This window comes from Lithobates pipiens, unplaced genomic scaffold, assembly GCF_037356315.1.
Source record: "Lithobates pipiens isolate NorthernLeopardFrog02 unplaced genomic scaffold, aLitPip1_a1.2 Scaffold_19, whole genome shotgun sequence".
NCBI lineage: Eukaryota > Metazoa > Chordata > Amphibia > Anura > Ranidae > Lithobates > Lithobates pipiens.
Genome location: NW_027507764.1, coordinates 362,536,506 through 362,557,769, shown reverse-complemented (window position 1 = coordinate 362,557,769; position 21,264 = coordinate 362,536,506). Strand labels below are relative to the sequence as shown.

At 45.5% G+C, this 21,264-nt stretch overlaps 1 protein-coding gene across 1 annotated transcript in view; it reads right to left on the bottom strand.

Annotated features, from left to right (window-relative positions):
- Positions 1-890: 890 nt before the first annotated feature.
- The window catches only part of KDM1B (lysine demethylase 1B), an 89,223-nt gene continuing 68,849 nt past the window's right edge, over positions 891-21,264 (bottom strand). The window contains exons 18-21 of the mRNA XM_077492254.1: positions 19,301-19,426; positions 19,089-19,211; positions 10,581-10,733; positions 891-1,579 (exon numbers count right to left, since the gene is read on the bottom strand). Of these exons, the coding sequence (XP_077348380.1) occupies positions 1,496-1,579; positions 10,581-10,733; positions 19,089-19,211; positions 19,301-19,426 (486 nt within the window). The 3' untranslated portion in view covers positions 891-1,495. The remainder of the gene's footprint in view (positions 1,580-10,580; positions 10,734-19,088; positions 19,212-19,300; positions 19,427-21,264) is intronic.

Below are 21,264 nucleotides of genomic sequence, written 5' to 3'. Positions count from 1 at the left end.
GCAATTTTGAAACCAGGCACCCCAAGCTATTTTTAAGATGCATGGTGAGTCTTTTGTAGATTTTATTTTTTTTGCCATAAGTTTTTGAAAAATATTGAAAGAAAATGAAATGCATTTTTTTTTTTAACACACAATTGTAAATGACAATATTTCTAATACACAGCATGGGCATATCTATAATTACACCCCAAAACACATTCTGTTACGCCTCCTGAGTATGGGAATGTGTGAATTTTAAACCCCTACCAAATGGCAACATAAGTGGCATGGTGAGTCTTTTAAAGATTGTTTTTTTAGTGCAAATTTTTGAAAGAATGTGAACAGAAACTGAAAATGTATTTTTGTTACACAAAGTTGTTAATTTAAAGTGATTCTAAAGGATTTTTTTAAATGTTATACTTACCAGTTTTGTACAATGGCTTTGCACAGAGCAGCCCCGATCTCCCTCTTCTGAGGTCTCTGCTGGTGCTCCTGCCCCCCCCCCCCCCATCTGAGTGCCCCCATAGCAACGTGGGGAACTCGTGCAAGCTCGCTTCTGAGCCATGCTGTTGAGTGTCCATTGACACACACAGCATGGCTCAGCCCAGCTCCCTGCATTTCCCAGCCGCTCCCACTACTGCCTTGATATTCTCTAGGAAGAGTTTCATTGATCCGTTACCTCATTTTGTTTCACTCTTACCCCCCGGTCCCCCTTTCTTTCTTAAATTTTAGTACTTTCTCGTTGTTGACCTGGAAGAAGTTTGAACTCTTGGACCCACATGCTTTTTCTGGCGTAGTGAAGCTTGCCTTTGCACAGCAGAATAACGAAGGAAACATGTCAATGTCCCAAACGAAAAAAAAACCTTTTCAAATGTCCAATTTAAGTTCTATAAGCAAGGAAGACACAATAGTTAACAATAAATTGTCTCTTTAATTTGGTAATGGAAAGTCCATCACCATTTTATTTTTCATGCTTTAAATTTCACTGGTGTCACAACTCCAAAGAGTTTTCAAAATAACTCAGTGAAATACCTTGGGTAACATGGTTCTTGTCTTATCCTTGTGACATATATACATCGAATGGAAGGGTTCCAAGTATATAGTATTCAACTTATAAAAAATAATTTACATTAACCAAACAAAGGGAAAATGGAACAATGATTGCTTAACAAATACAGTATCAAAAACTTAATTTAAACAGACCCTGTAACAATATTAATTATAATAAATTAGGACTTTTGACAAGAAAACAATACTAGGCTTCCATTGTGGGTACTCAGGTTTCCTCTTCAATTTTTTTGGACAATGGTAACACAGAAGCCCGGTGTTTTCTCATGTCAGGGCCACTTTGGTCTTTGCTTGAATGATCTGCATCGTCCAGTGGTCAATGCTCAGCCATAATGTGGGACATAAAATAAACAATGTTGTAAAGAAACTTTGCCGTGAAAAACAGCTTGAGTGGTTCCTTCAAAAATACATATAAAAATAGAAAAAGACGTGGGAAAGTGAGTCCAATTTAAAAAACTGTAATTTTGCTTGCCTCTCGCACACCACTTAGATAAGCTCCGGTCACAGTCTGTGGAAAATGACGATTCGTGGCCTATAAGAGATTACATACAAATATGTCAGCTTCAAATGTCTGGTTTTATTTTATTGCACTGTACTGCAGTCAAACAATTAGTGAAGATAGGCAATGCCTAAAGATCAACCAAATAAAATCTGATATTAAAAGAATTAAAAAAAAGATAAACCAAATTCTATGCTAGTCTAAAAACTTTATTATACAGGACACTGAGGCCCCTTTCACATGGGGCAGATCCATCCAAGCGGAATCCCCCTGCTCATTGGAGCAAGCGGATGACAGGTCCGCTCCACAGAGTGGACACGAACACAGCGGCTCTCCTCTATGGGGCGGTCAGATGTAAACAGACTTCATGTCTGTTTCCATTTGATTCGCTGAATGGATGAACAAATCGCCATACGTCTGTTTTCAGTGGATTTTGTTTGGTCGGTCTACTAACATCCTCCACCCCATATATGACAATGGGTGGTCCAATCAGGTCTGCCTGAAAAACTGACAGGTGGACCCCATCGGTCTGCTGGTATGAAAGGGGCCTTCATTTTTGCTTTTCACAAATTTACATACATTTAATGTTGTTGTAGAACCGATATACCCATTTTTTATATATCTTCTATGTATTCATAAATTATATCTAATGGCATTTTTTTTTTTTTTTGGATATAATGTTAATCTTTCAGTCCCATCTCATTCTGTCTTATCGTTTTGGATTATATAACTGCTCTGATCTTTAATCTTCTTTCCTTCCCACTTTGTGCCTTTTAATTTCCTATGATGGGCATCGCGGCAGCCCAGCCTCCCACAAGACCCATTGATCATAAAAGTCACACTCCCCGAGCTACAGGAAGGAGTCAATCATTTCTGCTGTATCAAAGGAAACAGAGTTACCAAGATGCTGAATCAGTAAAAACTGTATTCAAATTTACACTTAGTCAAAGGAAGAGCAGCATCAAGGTAGAGGGAGAAAATACACAGCACAGCAACAAGGACCTGTAGGGATCGATGAGCCGGGTAATGGAGAACCGTACCTGCCAGGAAGCATGCCACTACATAGTCTAGTACCAGCCTCTCTCTAAACTCAGGGCCGGAATCGATGCTGAGAGAGGAAGTGGGCGGGCATATGTGTTTTGGGGCTCTGCCCCTTTTTCAAAGACCCATTAACATGTATGCCTGCCCACCTCCTCTCCTGGTATCAGTTCCAGCCCTGAGTGTAGAGGGAGGTCAGTATTAGACGCTGTTGCGGCATGTGTCCTGTTGGCGCTTATTCATTCTGTTTTTTTTCTATGCACTTTCCAATGCAGTTGCTACTTGTGTTTTACAATATATTGTAAGTAGCATCAAATCTATGGTATAAGCTGACACGGCGGCTCACTGTAGACATTTTTAAAGAAATATACATGGTTCCAAATGTGTTTCAACAAATGTCTGTTTTTCCAACATAAAAGGCTTTGCAAGAGCATTGCATTAAATATAGGACAGTCACCCTCTGACAGTTCATGTCAAACTGTGGGTTCAAAAGTGGGTTGATAATACAATGTTTTTACCAACATTAATCCAACCACAATAACTGAATTTGCCACACCTAAATGTTAGTTAAATGGCTACATGTTAGATGGTCACGTAGGGATTCTGCCTGTCTGTCTATCAGTACCTCCAGGCCTCTCCCCTACAGTGAGGGAAAAAAGTATTTGATCCTCTGCTGATTTTGTGCGTTTGCCCACTGACAAAGAAATGATCGGCCTATCATTTTAATGATAGCTTATTTTAACAGCGAGAGACAGTATAACAACAAAAAATCCAGAAAACGCATTTCAAAAAGGTTATAAATTGATTTGCATTTTAATGAGTGAATTAAGTATTTGACGCCTTTGCTTAGTATTAGTTAGTATTTGGTGGCAAAACCCTTGTTGGCAATCACAGAGCTCAGACGTTCCTTGTAGTTGGCCACTGGGTTTGCACACATCTTAGGAGGGATTTTGTCCCACTCCTCTTTGCAGCTGACGTTTGGTAATTTAAACCTTCAGCTCCTTCCACATATTTTCTATGAGATTAAGATCTGGCTAGACCACTCCAGGACCTTAACGTGCTTCTTCTTAAACCACTCCTTTGTTGCCTTGGCTGTGTGTTTTGAGTCATTGTCATGATGGAATACACATTCGCTACCCATTTTTAATGCCCTGGCTGAGGGACAGAAGTTTTCACAGAACATTTTGCGGTACATGGCCCCGTTCATCGTTCCTTTGATGCAGTGAAGTTGTCCTGTCCCCTTAGCAGAAAAACACCCCCAAACCTCCATGTTTGACAGTGGAAATGGTGTTCTTGGGGTCATAGGCAGCAGTTCGCCTCTGAATCATTCAGATGTTCATTAGAAAACTTTAGACGGGCTTGTATGTGCCCTTACTTGAGCAGGGGGACCTTGCGAGCACTGTAGGATTTGTGTTACCAATTGCTTTCTTGGCGACTATGGTCCCAGCTGCCTTGAGATCATTGACAAGAATCTCCTGTGTAGTTCTGGGCCGATTCCTCACTGTTCTCATGATCATTGAAACTCCCCGATGGGAGATCTTGCATGGAGCCCCAGACTGAAGGAGCCTGACAGTTATTTTGCATTTCTTCCATTTGCGAATAATTGCACCAACTGTTGTCACCCTCTCACCAAGCTGCTTTGCGATAGTTCTGTAGCCCATTTCAGCCTTGTGTAGGTCTACAATCTTGTCCCTGACATCCTTTGACAGCTCTTTGGTCTTGGCCATGGCGGCGAGATTGGAAACTGATTGATTGCTTCTGTGGATGTGTGTTTTATACAGATAATAAGCTGAGATTAGGAGCCGTCCCTTTAAGAGAGTGCTCCCAATCTCAGGTTGTTATCTGTATAGACAACACCTGGGAGCCAGAAATCTTGCTGATAGGGGATCAAATACTTATAACTGAGGATGCAGTTGTGTTCAGAATTAAGCAATCACATTCAAATTCATGTTAAATAGGAGTCAGTACACACCTGCCCTCATTTAAAGTGCCTCTGATTAACCCCAAATAAAGTTCAGCTGTTCTAGTAGGTCTTTCCTGATATTTTCTTAGTCACATTCTACAGCAAAAGACACGGTCTGCACAGAGCTTCCAAAGCATCAGTGGGATCTCATTGTTAAAAGGTATCAGTCAGGAGAAGGGTACAAAAGAATTTCCAAGGCATTAGATATACCACAGAACACAATGAAGACAGTCATCATCAAGTGGAGAAAATATAGCACAGTGACAATACCAAGTACTGGACGTCCCTCTAAAATTGATAAAAAGACAAGAAGAAAACTGGCCAGGGAAGCTGCAAGAGGCCTACAGCAACAATAAAGGAGCTGCAGGAATATCTGGCAACTACGGGCCATGTTGTACATGTGACAACAGAATCCCGTATTCTTTATATGTCTGGGCTATAAAGTAGATTGGCAAGAGGGAAGGAAGCTTTTTCTTACAAAGAAAAATATCCATTGTGCAAAAACACACATGAAGCCTCCCAAAAGTGGGAAAATGTGTTATGGTCTGATGAAACCAAGGTTGAAATTTTTGGGCATAATTCCAAAAGATATGTTTGGCGCAAAAATACCACTGCACATCACCAAAAGAACACCATACCCACAGTGAAGCATGGTGGTGGCAGCATCTTTCTTTGGGGCTGTGTTTCTTCAGCTGGAACAGGGGCCTTAGTCATTGTACAGGGAATTGTGAAAACTTCCAAATACCAGTCAATATCAGCAGAAAACTTTCAGGCTTCTGCTAAAAAGCTGGACATGAAGAGGAACTTCATCTTTCAGCATGACAACAACCCAAAGCATACATCCAAATCAACAAAGGAATGGGTTCACCGGAAGAAGATTAACGTTTTGGAATGGCCCAGCCAGAGCCCAGACCTGAATCTGATTGAAAATCTGTGGGGGGATCTGAAGAGGGCTGTGCACAGGAGATGCCCTCGCAATCTGACAGTTTTGGAGTGTTTTTGCAAAGAAGAGTGGGCAAATATTGTCAAGTACAGATGTGCCATGCCGTTAGACTCATACCCAAAAAGATTGAGTGCTGTAATCAAATCTTAAAGGTGCTTCAACAAAGTATTAGTTTAAGGGTGTGCACACTTATACAACCATATTATTTTATTTTTAATTCCCTCCACCTAAAAGATTTCAGTTTGTTGTTCAATTGAGTTGTACAGTTTATAGGTCACATTAAAGTTGGAAATAGTTCTGAAATGATTTATCTTTGTCTAATTTTTTTTTTTACATTACAGAAACCTGACATTTTAACAAGGGTGTGTAGACTTTTTATATCCACTGTATATATGGGATTATGTAGTAGTTATGATGCTGAAGGTGAGTGAACTGGATTGTATGAAATTCTGAGATACATTTTTATCCTGTGATTTTTATAATGTTGTACTTTATAAAGTATATGGAATTTTGATATTGCAGTTGTCCATTTGTAAAGTTAAAAGCACCATAAAAGTTCCGCATTTCCACGTTTGTCTTTTCTCTAGTCTATGCGATGCACACAGAAGTTTTATACGGAAGCGAAAGGTTTAGTTGTACACTCCCCTTTTGCCTGTGCATACTGATTTCCAGAACTCAGGAATTTCCACTGCAGCATTCGGTATGTTGCTCAGAATAGCGTCTTTACCTTCGCAGTATTATTATTATTATTATTATGCAGGATTTATATAGCGCCGACAGTTTACGCAGCTCTTTACAACATTAGTATGATGTAGAACCCAAATATATGTAATACACAGCATCTCTTTTACTGTTTTGCACCATTCACATTTAGGCAAAAGGTGTGTGTGCATTAGGTAAAATAGGCATGATATCTCTTTGTAAGGCTTCGAAAAACAAAACAGATCTATCAGATATATAGCAGCAACATTAGGAGTGGCCAAATCAACAGTTTGGTAAATTCTGAGGAAAGAAGAACACTGGTGAGCTCAGCAACATAAAAAGGCCTGGACATCCATGTAAGGCAACAGTGGTGGATAATCACAGGATCCTCTCTACAGTAAAGAAAAACCCATCCACAACATCCAGACAAGTGAAGGATACTCTCCAGGAGGTGGGCATATCATTGTCAAAATCTTCAATCAAGAGAAGACCTCACAAGAGCAAATACAGAGAGTTCACCACAAGGTGCAAACCATTCATAGGCCTAAAGAATAAAAAAGCCAGATTAGACTTTGCCAAAAAACATCTAAAGAAAAAAGACCAGTTCTGGAAAAGCATTCTTTGGAAAGATGAAACGAACATCAATCTGTACCGGAATGACGGGAAGAAAAAAAAGCGTGGAGAAGGCTTTGAACAGCTTATGATCCAAAGCACACAACGTCATCTGTAAAACATGGTTGAGACAGTGTGATGGCATGGGCATGCATGGCTTCCAGTGGCACTGGGTCATTGGCATTTATTGATGATGCGACAGAAGCAGCCAGATGAATTATGCAGTGTTTAGAGATATACTGTCAGCCCAGATTCAGCCAAATGCAGCAAAGTTGATTGGATGGCCCTTCACAGTACAAATGGACAATGATTTAAAAAAAAATTGTGTATAAAAATGGCTGCAGTCCCTAAAATTTGTATGTTATATTCATGTTCAACCCCTTGAATTAAAGCTGAAAGTCTGCACTTCAAATTCATTTGGATTGTTTTGGGCCAATTCAGAGCAAAGAGGATCACCAGAATGTCCTCCACCATGATCCTGAGAAGCAGGCAAAGAAGTTTCATGGGAGGAAAGGCATAGATTTGGGTGTACTGATCCCTGTGGAGTCACCAGAGCATCCACTTTTTCCAATAGAAGATCTTTGTTAAGGTACTTTGACCAGTAAGCCTAGGTTTGGCAAGTAAGGCCGCGTACACACGGGCGGACTGTTGGCTCAACTTTGTCCGCTGAACAGTGTTTCAGCGGACAGTCCGCTCGTGTGTGGGGCTTCAGTGGACAGTTTCAGCGGACAGTTTGACGAACAAAGTTTTTCGGAAATTCCGAAAAACTGTCCGCTGAAACTTGGTTTGAGCGAACAGTCCGCCCGTGTGTAGGCTACTTTCGAAATGAGCAAACTGTTCCCGCTCGGAGGGAAGTCTGCTCATTTCGAGCGCGTGTGCAGGTAGGCGGGGCCCGCGACGGAGACGTCGCGGGCTCCGCCGCCTGGAATGGACTTAAAGGGGAACCCCAACGCCGAAAAAAATCGGCGTGGGGGTCCCCCCAAAGTCCACAACAGACCCTTGTCCGAGCACGCTACCCGGCCGGCCAGGAAAGGGGGGCGAGCGAGCGCGCCCCCCCTCCTGAGCCGTACCAGGCCGCGTGCCCTCAACATGGGGGGTGCCTTGGGGAAGGGGGGCCGCGCGGCCCCCCCACCCCAAAGCACCTTGTCCCCATGTTGATGAGGACAAGGGCCTCTTCCCGACAACCCTGGCCGTTGGTTGTCGGGGTCTGCGGGCGGGGGGCTTATCGGAATCCGGGAGCCCCCTTTAATAAGGGGGCCCCCGGATACCGGCCCCCCACCCTATGTGAATGAGTATGGGGTACAATGTACCCCTACCCATTCACCTGTAAAATAAAAGTACCCAAAAAAAAACAACACACGAGATAAAATATTTTATTGCACAGCTCCGGGGGTCTTCCGTCTTCGGGGGTCTTCTCGCCGGACTCCTCCGCTATCTTCTTGTAGCTCTTTTGCTAGTGGAGGAGTCCGGCTTTCTTCCTCCCCGCCGCCGGCCTCTTCTCCCGACTTCGGGGGTCTTGTCCCCCTCTTCCGGTCTTCTGTCGCCGCCTTCCGTTCTTCTGCCGGGCCACCGCGCCTTCTTATAGCTCTTTTGCAGGCGGTGGCCCGGTCTGCTGTCGCCGCCGCCTTCCGTTCTTGTTCTTCTCCAGGAGATGTTGACACGTCGCTCTCTCCGGCCGGAATGCCAGAGCCGCGCTGAGCGACCACTTATATAGTGACAATGGGGCGGTGTCACATGGTATATGTCACATGGGTTGGTCACATGGGTTGATGTCACATGGGGACTATGACATCGTAAGGGGGCGGGGTCACCATGTGACCAACCCATGTGACATATACCATGTGACACCGCCCCATTGTCACTATATAAGTGGCCGCTCAGCGCGGCTCTGGCATTCCGGCCGGAGAGAGCGACGTGTCAACATCTCCTGGAGAAGAACAAGAAGAAGAACAAGAACGGAAGGCGGCGGCGACAGCGGCGACAGAAGACCGGGCCACCGCCTGCAAAAGAGCTATAAGAAGGCGCGGTGGCCCGGCAGAAGAACGGAAGGCGGCGACAGAAGAACGGAAAGCGGCGACAGAAGACCGGGCCACCGCCTGCAAAAGAGCTATAAGAAGGCGCGGTGGCCCGGCAGAAGAACCGAAGAGGGGGACAAGACCCCCGAAGTCGGGAGAAGAGGCCGGCGGCGGGGAGGAAGAAAGCCGGACTCCTCCGCTAGCAAAAGAGCTACAAGAAGATAGCGGAGGAGTCCGGCGAGAAGACCCCCGAAGACGGAAGACCCCCGGAGCTGTGCAATAAAATATTTTATCTCGTGTGTTGTTTTTTTTTGGGTACTTTTATTTTACAGGTGAATGGGTAGGGGTACATTGTACCCCATACTCATTCACATAGGGTGGGGGGCCGGTATCCGGGGGCCCCCTTATTAAAGGGGGCTCCCGGATTCCGATAAGCCCCCCGCCCGCAGACCCCGACAACCAACGGCCAGGGTTGTCGGGAAGAGGCCCTTGTCCTCATCAACATGGGGACAAGGTGCTTTGGGGTGGGGGGGCCGCGCGGCCCCCCTTCCCCAAGGCACCCCCCATGTTGAGGGCACGCGGCCTGGTACGGCTCAGGAGGGGGGGCGCGCTCGCTCGCCCCCCTTTCCTGGCCGGCCGGGTAGCGTGCTCAGACAAGGGTCTGTTGTGGACTTTGGGGGGACCCCCACGCCGATTTTTTTCGGCGTTGGGGTTCCCCTTTAAGTCCATTCCAGGCGGCGGAGCCCGCAACGTCTCCGTCGCGGGCCCCGCCTACCTGCACACGCGCTCGAAATGAGCGGACTGTTGCCTCGTGTGTGGGCGAGTCCGCTCATTTCAAAAGTTGCGCGGACTTAGTACGACGAACAAAGTTTGCCGTATTTGTCCGCTCAAAAAGTGCCGTGTGTGGGCGTGTTCGTTCATTCAAAAGTTTGAGCGGACTGTTTGACGAACTTAGTTTCGGCAGACAGTCCCCGCGTGTGTACGCCGCCTAAGGTCACAGCCACAATGGAGTGAAGAGTAGGGCCTGCTAGCAAAACCAAAGCTCTTATAGGCTAAAGCAAAGACTAACTAATGTAGTTGTACTAGAGGTTTAATATACTGTAAATATTTAAGTATTTCTAATGATCATATAATATGGGCGAAATGATGGTTTCTACATTGGCTTAGGCCGCGTACACACGCGGGGACTGTTCGCCCAACTTTGTCCGTCAAACAGTTTCAGCGGACAGTCCGCTCAAAATTAGCATGGACGGACTTGCCCACACACGACGAACGAACAGTCCGCTGAAACCGTGCGCGATGACGTGAACGGCACGTACGACGGGACGAAAAATACGACGTCCTATACACTGCAATGCAAACTTCGGCGTGTAAATCCTTTCTGAGCATGCGCGGAACTTAGTTTGACGAACAAGCCTACACACGAGGGGACTGTTCGCTGAAACAAAGTTTCAGCGGACAGTTTTTCGGAATTTCTGAAAAACTTTGTTCAGCAGACTGTCCGCTGAAACTGTCCGCTGAAAGCCCACACACGAGTGGACTGTCCGCCGAAACACTGTTCAGCGGACAAAGTTGAGCGAACAGTCCCCGCGTGTGTACGCGGCCTTAGAGTTCAGCATTAAAAACATGGGACATACCTTTTACAAACTGAATAAAGATTTTTTTCTAATAGGGATTAATAGCACAGTGTTTTAAACCAGTAATAAATCTCAGATCTAACAACCATGGATATTTATATAAAAAAAAAGTTTTAGGTCTTACCTCGCCTGCAAAAAATATTTTTCCCTGGATATCTTCAGCTATTATGTCATAAGCTTCTCCACTTCCACCAGTCTTTACATAACTATATGCCATCTGTGCCCAAGGATCTTTAGCCCATCTTGTAACAAAGAATTTCACTGGAACCGGTACCTCCTGCATCGTGAAAATTACACTGCATGGGTAAACACAGCTTGCATAGATACAAATAACCAATTTGGCTTACTCAAAAAGCCAGTGGAAAGAGCAAATGAAGAGATGCGAAAAAAACACGTACTTGATTTACATTTGTGGCAAAAAGATCTGAGACATTATTAACCACTTCAATACAGGGCACCTTCCTGCCCAGACCAATTTTCAGCACTCTCGCACTTTGAATGGCAATTACTCAGTCATGCAACACTATACCCAAACAAATTTTTTATCATTTTTTTCACACAAATAGAGCTTTTTGGTGGTATTTAATCACCACTGGGTTTATTTTTTGCGACAAGTGAAAAAATGCAAAGAACCACAAAAAAAAACCTATTTTTTTTATAATAAAAGGGGGGGGCTAGAATGGGGGGGTGGTGTGGCTAAGCTGCACTGTGTGTACAACCCGGCTCGGCAACATGCCCATACAGGTGTCCCTTTAGTACCCAGAGGAAAGGAGGTGTGAACAGCATGGGCGGGGGACTCCAGAAGAGGAGGTACGGGAAATATATGTGTAATTCCATTACACAAAGCAGGTAAGTAGAACATCTTTTTTAAATTGAAATTGAAAAAAAAAAGAAGGGATTTCTGACTTGCCGCAAAATCCATTTCTCTGAGTTCATTGACAGACACAGTGCTCCATTATTCAGAACCATAGGGTTATACCACCAGTAGGACACTAGGCAGAAAAAAAAGACTTGGCTAAGCCTATGGGCAGTCCTAGGTGGTATACACCCCCCCCCCCTCTCTGCTACAGGCCTTCAGTTTAGTAACGGGCAGTGTCATAAGTATTAAAACTCCTTAGAGAGGTGCGTGCATCCACTTCGTATACACCAATGACCAAGTGGCCGCCTTGCAAACTTGAGCAATGAATGCCTGACGACAGAAGGCCCAAGAAGCACTAAGCAACCAAGAAAAATGCGCTGTAACAGGGAAAAGTGGAACCCGATCCCCAAAAGAATAGGCCAGAGTCATCACCTGTCCGATCCATCCAGAAATGGTTGCAGAAGAATCAGACAGCCCCTTTCTTGGCCCGTTCGTGATCACAGTGATGCTGACCTCCAAAAAGACTTAGTGGCTGCCAAATACACCCAAATCCCCCAAACCACATCCAGAGCAGATAAGGCATATTCTTTAGGATGTGTTGACCAGGGACACAAGGAAGGCGACACACTGTCCTTAATTCAAATGGAAAACCGAGGAAGGAATGATGTAAAAAGGCGAAGAACCACCTTAACCTTGTGTAACCCTGGGTAAGGTGTACGACAAGATAACGCTACCATTTCCAACACCTTGCAAGCAGAGGTGATAGCCACCAAGAGGCCACCTTCTGAGACGGTAAGTGAGTAAGCAGTGGAATCTCCAGAATATTGTGAGAGAGACTTCTGGATAACTGGAATCACCAAGTTCTGATCCCACGGCGATAGAAGAGACCGCACCGGTGGAAACAGACGTCAAACACAATGAATAAAAAAGGTACACACCAGGGAGTGCGAGACCAGGGGATGCTGAAGAAGATCACCCAGGCTGACACCTGACCCTTGATGGTACTCAAAGGCCCATTCCTGCTCAACCTCCGTGAAGGGAGGTCGGAATTGGAGCCACTGAGAAAGAACGAGGATGAATGCAGGGTGACTCACACCAGGATATATGCGCTTTCCACATAGAGAAGTAGAACCTCCTAGGAGGTAGATTCCCTAGCCATCAGCAGCGTCGGTACTGCAGGACCTGGCCCATCAAAGCCAGGCTGTTAAAATCAGCAGATCTAAAGCTGGATGGAAGAATGGCCCTTGGGACAGTAGATCCCCCGTGAGAGGCAGTCGCCAAGGAACGTTGGCGAGCAGGCGCACTCTGTCGGCATACCCATCCGGAGCCAATAGAATGACCAGAATCCCTGTGCCTGCGATTCTGCGCAAAAGCCACAGTAGGAGCTGGAGAGGAGAAAAGGTGTAGAGCAAACGTTACCGGCCCCATGGGCCACCAGAGCAATTGAAATGCCCACCAGAGGATCCTGTGACCTTCCCAGAAACCTTGGTACCCTCCTGTTTAGCCAGGATGCAAACAGATCTACCTCAGGAATGCCCCATTGGAGACATATCCGATGAAACAAGGCCTGGTGAAGGGACCACCCTGTAGTCCAACTCTAGCCGACTAAGGCATCCAACTGTCAGAGTACATCAGAGAGGGCCAGAACGAGATGCTCTGCCCACGGAGAATACTGACAATTGCCAGGGCTGCCAACACCCTATTTGGCCGCCCTTGTGACTGACATAAGCCACCTCTGTTGCACTGTCCCACTGGATCCGTATCGGGAGCTCCCAAAGTCGATCTATCCATGATCCAGACATAGTCTGATCACTCGAAAATCCCGGATTTTGCTTAGTAGTCCAGATTCCACGAGTATCCAAGGACCTTGAGCAGAGCTCAGTCCCAGGACATCTTCCCACCCGGACAGACTGTCATTGGTGGTCACCCTGTTCAATACAAGGGGAGATAGGATTTACCCCGCTGAAGAACTGGAGAGTGAAGCCACCAGACCGCTCAGTCGAATCCGATTGCCACTGCCATGCGAACGGACCCCATCCTGAACTTCTGTACCAACACAAGGCAGGTCAGGGTCTTGAGGTCCAGTATTGGACACACCATGCCCTTCATCTTTTGGACTGTGAACAGGTTTTAATAAAACCCCTGAAACAGTTCCTGACAGGGAACCGGGACAATCACACTCTTGCTGTCTAAGCATAACTGCGGAAACAGACTCTGCAACCAGGGGAACTGTGGCCAAGAGGCATAGCAGATAAACTGCAGCACCTAGACCAACAAGTCCGCCAATGCAGCAAAGGCAGGGGGATACTGCTCCCCCTCCAGGTATGTCAGTTGGATCTTTAGAATCCTAAGTTTTCTCTATTGGAATCATGGTTGTCTTGAGCAGCCTAGAGACAGGGGTTCACTACTGGTAGAACAGTCCACTTCTGAAGGAGGGACTCCTCAAAGGGGTACCTCACAGCAAGCGTTTTCGGAAGCACAAAGGGCACTTTGGACACTCCCAGTCTTTGGCAAAATAAGAGGGAGAAGGGAACGCTGTCACCATGCAAGACGGCTTATGGGTGCCAAAGGGGAACCGGCCCTCTGCCGCAGCCACCGCTGCATCCCCCATCTTGAAAGGTTCCCCAAAGAATGTAATAAGTGCGACAACAAGCGCCTTTTCGTGCACCACTGTGGTTGCGGAGGAATCATCCTCACTCCCTGACAGGACAGGGAATGTGCCCACCAACCCCGCAAGGTGGGCCACAACCGTGGCGGCAGAGCTAGATATAGGATATAATATAGGATAGAAAAAAAAAAGGAAAAAGTTCAATAGGGACTTTGAGGACTACCAGGCCAATAATATATTCGAATGGCAAAAAAAATTGGGAGAGGAGGGAGGAGTGGCGTATTGACGTCACCGCGATCCACGCTGAACCCGGAAGCGACGGGCAGCGTTCATGAAGCCGGCCGGCAATCTTGTTTTTTTAAACAGCGAACTGTTTTTCAACTTTATGTAAGTGCAACCTTTATTGTATTCATTAAACCTAAGATTTTATTACACTATGGCGATCCCTCTCGTTTCTATATGTGCCGGGCAATGAGCGGTGTGGCCGTAGGATCTTTTCAACCACTTGAATCGAGTGCCTAATAGCGATATATCCTCCAGGCGGTCCATTTGCAGAGGGAGTGTTCTCATTGTGGCGATATCTGGTCTCTGTGATGGGACCAGTCTAGCTGGTAAGCGGCAGTAGTGTTGGTGGTGGAAGCCTGTCCCTGCAACTCTGATGACACTTTTTCCTTTATTGGTGTGGTGTGTTACACATTGGAGACTACAATCAGAATTTTTGCTGATGGGGAATATGGACTAACATTTGAACACATATATATTTTTGGTCTACCTTTTTTTAAATATTGTTAGATATATTTATTTTATTTTATTTTATCTATTTATCTATTTCACGTGGTAATTTTTGGATCATTTTAGCGCAGCTTTTTTTGGAAAAAAATTGTATTTGTTTTGTGGGTATCTCACTTTTAAAGTTGCAGCTGCACATTTAATATAAGTTTCACATATTTTTTATTAGGTATGTTTTGTTTCATTAATCACATTTAAGAATAGCGCTGTATTTTTTGGGTTACACTAGATATAGGATAGTTCGAGACAAAGGAGGTAGGGGATGGCGGGGGTGCAATTTACTAGGCTATATGCCTAAGCGCCACCACAAAAAACTCAGGGAGGGGGCTGCCAACTGAGACCAGCACCACCCATGTCCGCACAGGGGATATAGACCGAGGCCCCACACAGGGGGAGCCGAATGCCCCGCACGGGGCACAGACCAAGGCGCCTCACAGGGGGGTGCCGACAGATGCGAGGCACCACTGAGACCTCATAGGGGGCCCAAGCTGAGGCCCCTCACAGGAAGTGCCAGGAGCAACCACTCCGGACCCCCAAAAGGAGATCGCCCTCAGAGCGCTGCCCCTTTGGTAGGAGGTGGCCATGAGGCCTGAAGTAAAAATCACAGCCTACATTTTCGGCCTCCCGCCACAAGTGCGTGGCCCGTGGGGGGACCGGACCAATCTGAGCCATTGAACGGAGGGCAGATACCCAGAAAACGGAAGCGGCGGCCTACACCGCCCATCCTGGGGCTGCCCACCCAGCAACAGGTCGTGAAGCCGCGGCCTAAATTTTCGACCACCTGCTGCGAGTGTGCGGCCCTCAGGGGGATCGAACCAATCCGAGCTGCTTAACGAAGGGCGGACACCCAAAAACAGATAGAGATGGCCTCTGCCGCCCGCCCTGGGGCCGACCACCCAGCGCCCAGTCGCTAGGCCGCAAGGTCGCAGCCTAAATTACGGAAGGGCCACCGCAGGTAGTCCCCCTGATCACGGAAGTCTGGTCACTCGCCTCCTAGACCCAACCACTGCAGCAGGTGGGCCCATGGATCCCCCTCCAGTAGCAACCGAGGGTGGGCAGGGGGACAGTGTGTCCAATAGCACCTAGGCCAGAAACTTTGGCCTCACCTGTGGAAGGGAAGGGGGTGCCAGAGAACACCGGAGGAACTGACCACCCCAGGGAATACCCGTGCCCCACGTCCAGGGAAGGAGAGGGGGCACCGTACTAACCAATCCAGTGGAGTGTGCGGCTAACGCTCCAAGACAGATCCCCTTGCCAGTGTGGGGGCTGTCGGCCATGAGGAATGCTGCGACTCAGGCCGAGATCTGGTTGTATGCAACCTTGCGAGATGTGAACTCGCAAGGCCAGCCCTCGTCCAGTGGGGCTATGTTGCGCCCGACCTAGCGCATAGCTGCGGTCTGCACATGTTTGCTGGCCAGACTGGGGAGACCACTGGATCTTAGTGTCCAGCCCTTCGGCCAGTCCGGCAGGTGATTTTAGATCTCACCAAAGAAAAATCCAGGGAAAAAGAAAATAAACAAAAAATTCCCAGGACTAGAGATCCCAGCAGGGAACTAGGTCCTTACTCCTGACTAGGCAGAAAAATACTGAAGGCCTATTGCAGAGAAGGGGGGTGTATACCACATAGGACTGCCCATAGGTGTAGCCAAGTCTTTTTTTCTGCCTAGTGTCCTACCCCTGTAGGGGGCTGTATAATCCTATGGTTCTGAATAATGGAGCGCTATGTCTGTCAATGAACGAAAGAGAAATTGTATTTACAATTACTTACACTACCTAAAAAATATGTTACCACAACATTTCATATTCAACATATGTGTCTGATGTACATTATTATTATTATTCAGGATTTATATAGCATCAGCAAATTACGCAGCACTGTACAATATAAAAATGTATTCAAAGGGATCAAGATCCATTTGTATTGCTTTCTTTGTGTGAAATACTTGGTGATCCTGCCAGTCCCCCTGCTTTTCTATTTCAAACTGACCACGCTAGGCATGAGAACACATCCATTCAAAAATTCTACTTTTTCTGGCTGGGCTGGTAGAACAGCCTGCCTGTCCTCCAATGGCCAAGACTTATGCTGACACCCCCCCTCACAGCTATTAACTGGGAAGATCAGTGTATTTGTAATTATGCCCCCCCCCCCCCAAAAAAAAGGAACTTTTTATATCTATACTAGAATGTTTTGCCTTTCATTTCTATTTTAAACTGAATGGGTTGTTTGGGTTGTTTTATGAGGTAACGGTTCACATACAGTGCATCCGCAAACTATTCACAGCTCTTCACTTCTTACACATATTGTTATGTTACAACCTTATTCCAAAATGGATTAAATTCATTATTTTCCTTAAAATTCTACAAAAAATACCCCATTATGAGAACGTGAAAGAAGTTTATTTATAAATCTTTGCAAATATATTAAAAATAAATATTCACAGCCTTTGCTCAATAAATTTGCACCTTTGGCACCAATTATAGCCTCAGGTCTTTTTGAGTATGATGCTACAAGCTTGACACACCTATTTTTTGTTGAAGTTTCTCCTATTCTTCTTTGTAGGACCTCTCAAGCTCCATCAGGTTGGATGGTGGGCAGCGGTGCACAGCCATTTTCAGATCTCTCCAGAGATGTTCAATCAGGTTCAAGTCTGGGCCACTCAGGGATATTCACAGAGTTGTCCTGTAGCCACCCCTTTGTTATCTTAGCTGTATGTTTAGGGTCGTTGTCCTGTCAGAAGATGAACCTTCACCCCAGTCTGAGGTCCAGAGCGCTCTGGAGCAGGTTTTCATCAAGGATGGCTCTGTACATTGCTGCATTCATCTTTCCCTCGATCCTGACTAGTCTCCCAGTTCCTGGAGCTAAAAGACATCCCCACATCCTGCCACCACCAGGCTTCACTGTAGGGATGGTATTGGCCTGGTGATGAGTGGTGCCTGGTTTCCTCCAGACATGATGCTTGTGATTCAGGCCAAAGAGTTCAATCTTTCTTTCAACAGACCAGAGAATTTAGTTTTTTCATAGTCTGGGAGTCCTTCAGGTGCCTTCTGGGAATCTCTAGGCGGGTTGTCATGTGCCTTTTACTAAGGAGTGGCTTTCCTCTACAGCCATACCATACAGGCCTGATTGGTGGAGTGCTGCAGAGATGGTTGTTCTTCTGCAAGGTTCTCCTCTCTCCAATGAGAAATGCTGGAGCTCTGTCAGAGGGACCAAACAGGTTCTTGGACACATACCTGACTAAGGCCCTTCTCCTCCAATCGCTCAGTTTGGCCAAGTGGCCCACTCTAGGAAGAGTCCTGGTGGTTCCAAACCTCTTCCATTTACTGATGAATGAAGGCCACTGTGCTCATTGGAACCTTCAATACCACAGACATTTTTCTGTACCCTTCCCAGATCTGTGCCTCGATACAATCCTGTAGGCTACAGACAATTCCTTGGACTTCATGGCTTGGTTTGTGCTCTGACATGCACCTTAAGACTATGGAAACTTATATAGACAGGTATGTGCCTTTCCAAATCATGTCCAATTGACTGAATTTTACCACAGGTGGACTCCAATCAAGTTGTAAAAACATCTCAAGGATGATCAGTGGAAACAGGATGTACCTGAGCAAAATTTTGAGTGTCACGACAAAGGCTGCGAATACTTGAATACGTGATTTTTTTTGTTTATTTTTAAGAAATTTCACGTTCTCATTATTGGGTACTGTTTGCAGAATTTTGAAGAAAATAATTTAATCCATTTTGGAATAAGGCTGTAACATAACAAAATATGCAAAAAGTGAAGAGCTGTGAATACTTTCTGGATGCACTGTATACCTTAAAGTGATAATAAAGTCTTGTTTTCTTTTTTTTTTGTTTAAAAATAACAAACATGTTATACTTACCTGGTTTGCACAGCGCACAGAGCAGCCCCGATCCTTCTGTTCTTGGGTCCCTCGCCGGCGCTCCTGGCCCCTCCCTCCTGCAAGGTGCCCCCACAGCAAGCAGCATGCTATGGGGACACCCGAGCTTTGACTCTGCTCTGTGTCCATTCAGACATGAAGCCATGGCTCGACCTCATCTCCCTCTCTCTCCTCATTGACTCACTGACTTTGATTGACAGCAGCCAATGGCACCAGCTGCTGTCTCAGCCAAAGAGGAGGAAGAGTCTCCAGACTTCATGGCTCTCGTGCAACATCACTGGATCAAGATAGGGGCTCAGGTAAGTATTAGGGGGGCTGCTGCACACCGAATGTTTTTCATCTTAAAGCACAGAATGCATTAAGATAAAAAGTCTTTTTGCACATTTTGTATTATATAGTCAGACCTAAAATTGACAGAAACAGTGTAACATTTAACTTAAAGCCATTTAATCAGCTCTTGCTATTTAACTCACCTGTTCTTTAAACAACCCCCTGAGTACTGCCATGCACTGCTTCACTACTTGCTTATCATCCATGTCCTTAATGGTAAGCACTGCATCTCCCGTAATGACGGACATCAGGACAGCATGTTTACCCTGCATTCAATACATAGCAGAAAAATGTCATAGAAAGCATCCTATAAAAAGCATAAATTATTAAGACATGCACTATATACTGTTGGTACCTGTGGATCCATGTCATAAAATACCCCAAAAAGACCACGTTTACTAGAATCGGGAGGGATATGACCAAAGAAGTCAGCCCCTTGAATCTTACTGTCCCAAAACCTATAAGGAAACTGCAAAGCAATCTGTGGAGAAAATATACAGAGTTCTGTTAAAGTTAAAAACTCATACCTTAACCATTAAACCATAAAACCTGAAATCAAGATGGAAGCTGGTATACAAATATAAACAAAGCTGAATCTGAAAGTGCTGCCCATAGGAGGGTGGAGTCAGCCGGTGACATCACGTCCGGCCCGTGGCACTTCTGGGTTTGGCTTTTTGTTTGCATTTATATACCAGCTTCCATGTGAGTGTTATTTCATTGTGTGAGTTTTAATAAAAGTGAAGTTACGCTATGGAACGCTTCCCCTTGTTTATCCTTCTGTATGTTGACAGTTATATCCCGTGAGGAGTGATATTAAATATAACACTGCATCGGAGGAGTGAGAGAGAGATAGAAAGGAGTAAGGAGACCGAGAGGGAGTGACTTTATTCATGTTGGACTTGGTGACAAGTGCTTATGACTTTAGACAGTGATGGCGAACCTTGGCACCCCAAATGTTTTGGAACTACATTTCCCATGATGGTCAACTACACTGCAGAATGCATGAGCATCATGGGAAATGTAGTTCCAAAACATCTGGGGTGCCAAGGTTTGCCATCACTGGCCTAGTGCATAGAGTCCATAAGCTCTGATGAATGTGGAAACACTCAGGGGGCAGAGAACAGATTTTGGGACAAGTGAAGAGATGTGGATTTGCATGGAGTGTGACTTGGGCACATGCACTTTCCTGGAGCGACTGAACTATATATTTATTGCCGGACACTAAGAACTTTAATGGATTTTTGAGCACTTTATGAATGTTTGATAAATACTGATTGCATATATTTTTTCATAGCACTTAGAAGGTGTTTGTATAAGCTAGCACTGAATTTGGATTAATTTAGATTTTACACAGTGTCCCAACTTTTTTGGAAATGGGGATGTGCAACATTCATAATTTCTAATGCATGATCACATCTAGTGATATACAGTACATGCTCTAATACAGCCTTTCTCAATTTCTAAAAGTATGAAAAATCTTGAGGCACCCCAGTTTAAAAAAACATAAATGCTATTTAATATTAATGGGAAACCTGATTCTGGGACAGTGCACACAACCGTCTTATTAAAATTAACTTACATCAGAAGCCCCTTTGCATCAGAGTCCCCCCATGATGTCAGAGACCCCCCCAATCACATCAGTTTCCCCCATCAAATCAGGAGCCTCTGCATCAAAGTGCACATTCTCATTTCACATTAGAGACCCTCATCGATTCAGAAGCTCCCCCTTCTCATCAGTCCCCCCATCAAAGAGTCCAAGAGACTCATACATCAGAGCCCTACCTTTTGGCTTCAGCACATGGCAGAAGGTGGAGAAGGTCTGGATGAAGGAGCATTTCCATCCCCTCCTGAAGGTTGAGGGCGGCCATGCATGCCACCTGCCCTGGATCAGTGTCTTGCACTTTCATGGTGTAGCTGGCCAGTCCAGGCCCCAGAGCTTCTTTGGTGCAAGTGGTTGGCCTGCCCGCACCCATGCAAAGCATGACAAAGTGCATTCTGTGTTTGAGACACCCTAGGGAAACCCAAGCAGCACCCCAGCTGAGGAACACTGGTCTAATATATGCAAGACATGCAACTTTTTAAAGCATTGCTAGCAAAAAATGTTACCTGCACAACAAGTAGTCTGCAGACATTCTGAAAAAACTGTTTCATCATGTTCCCATAGGAAGTAGAAAACTTCATTTGACAAAAAATCTACAAGACTAAAGATGTCTCTTGCCTGACCGGGTCAATTATTATGGGTATTAGAAGATTGGAAAAGAGACAGTGACAATTACTCTTTCTAGGAATGATCAATTAGCTAGGTAAGAATTTTCAGCT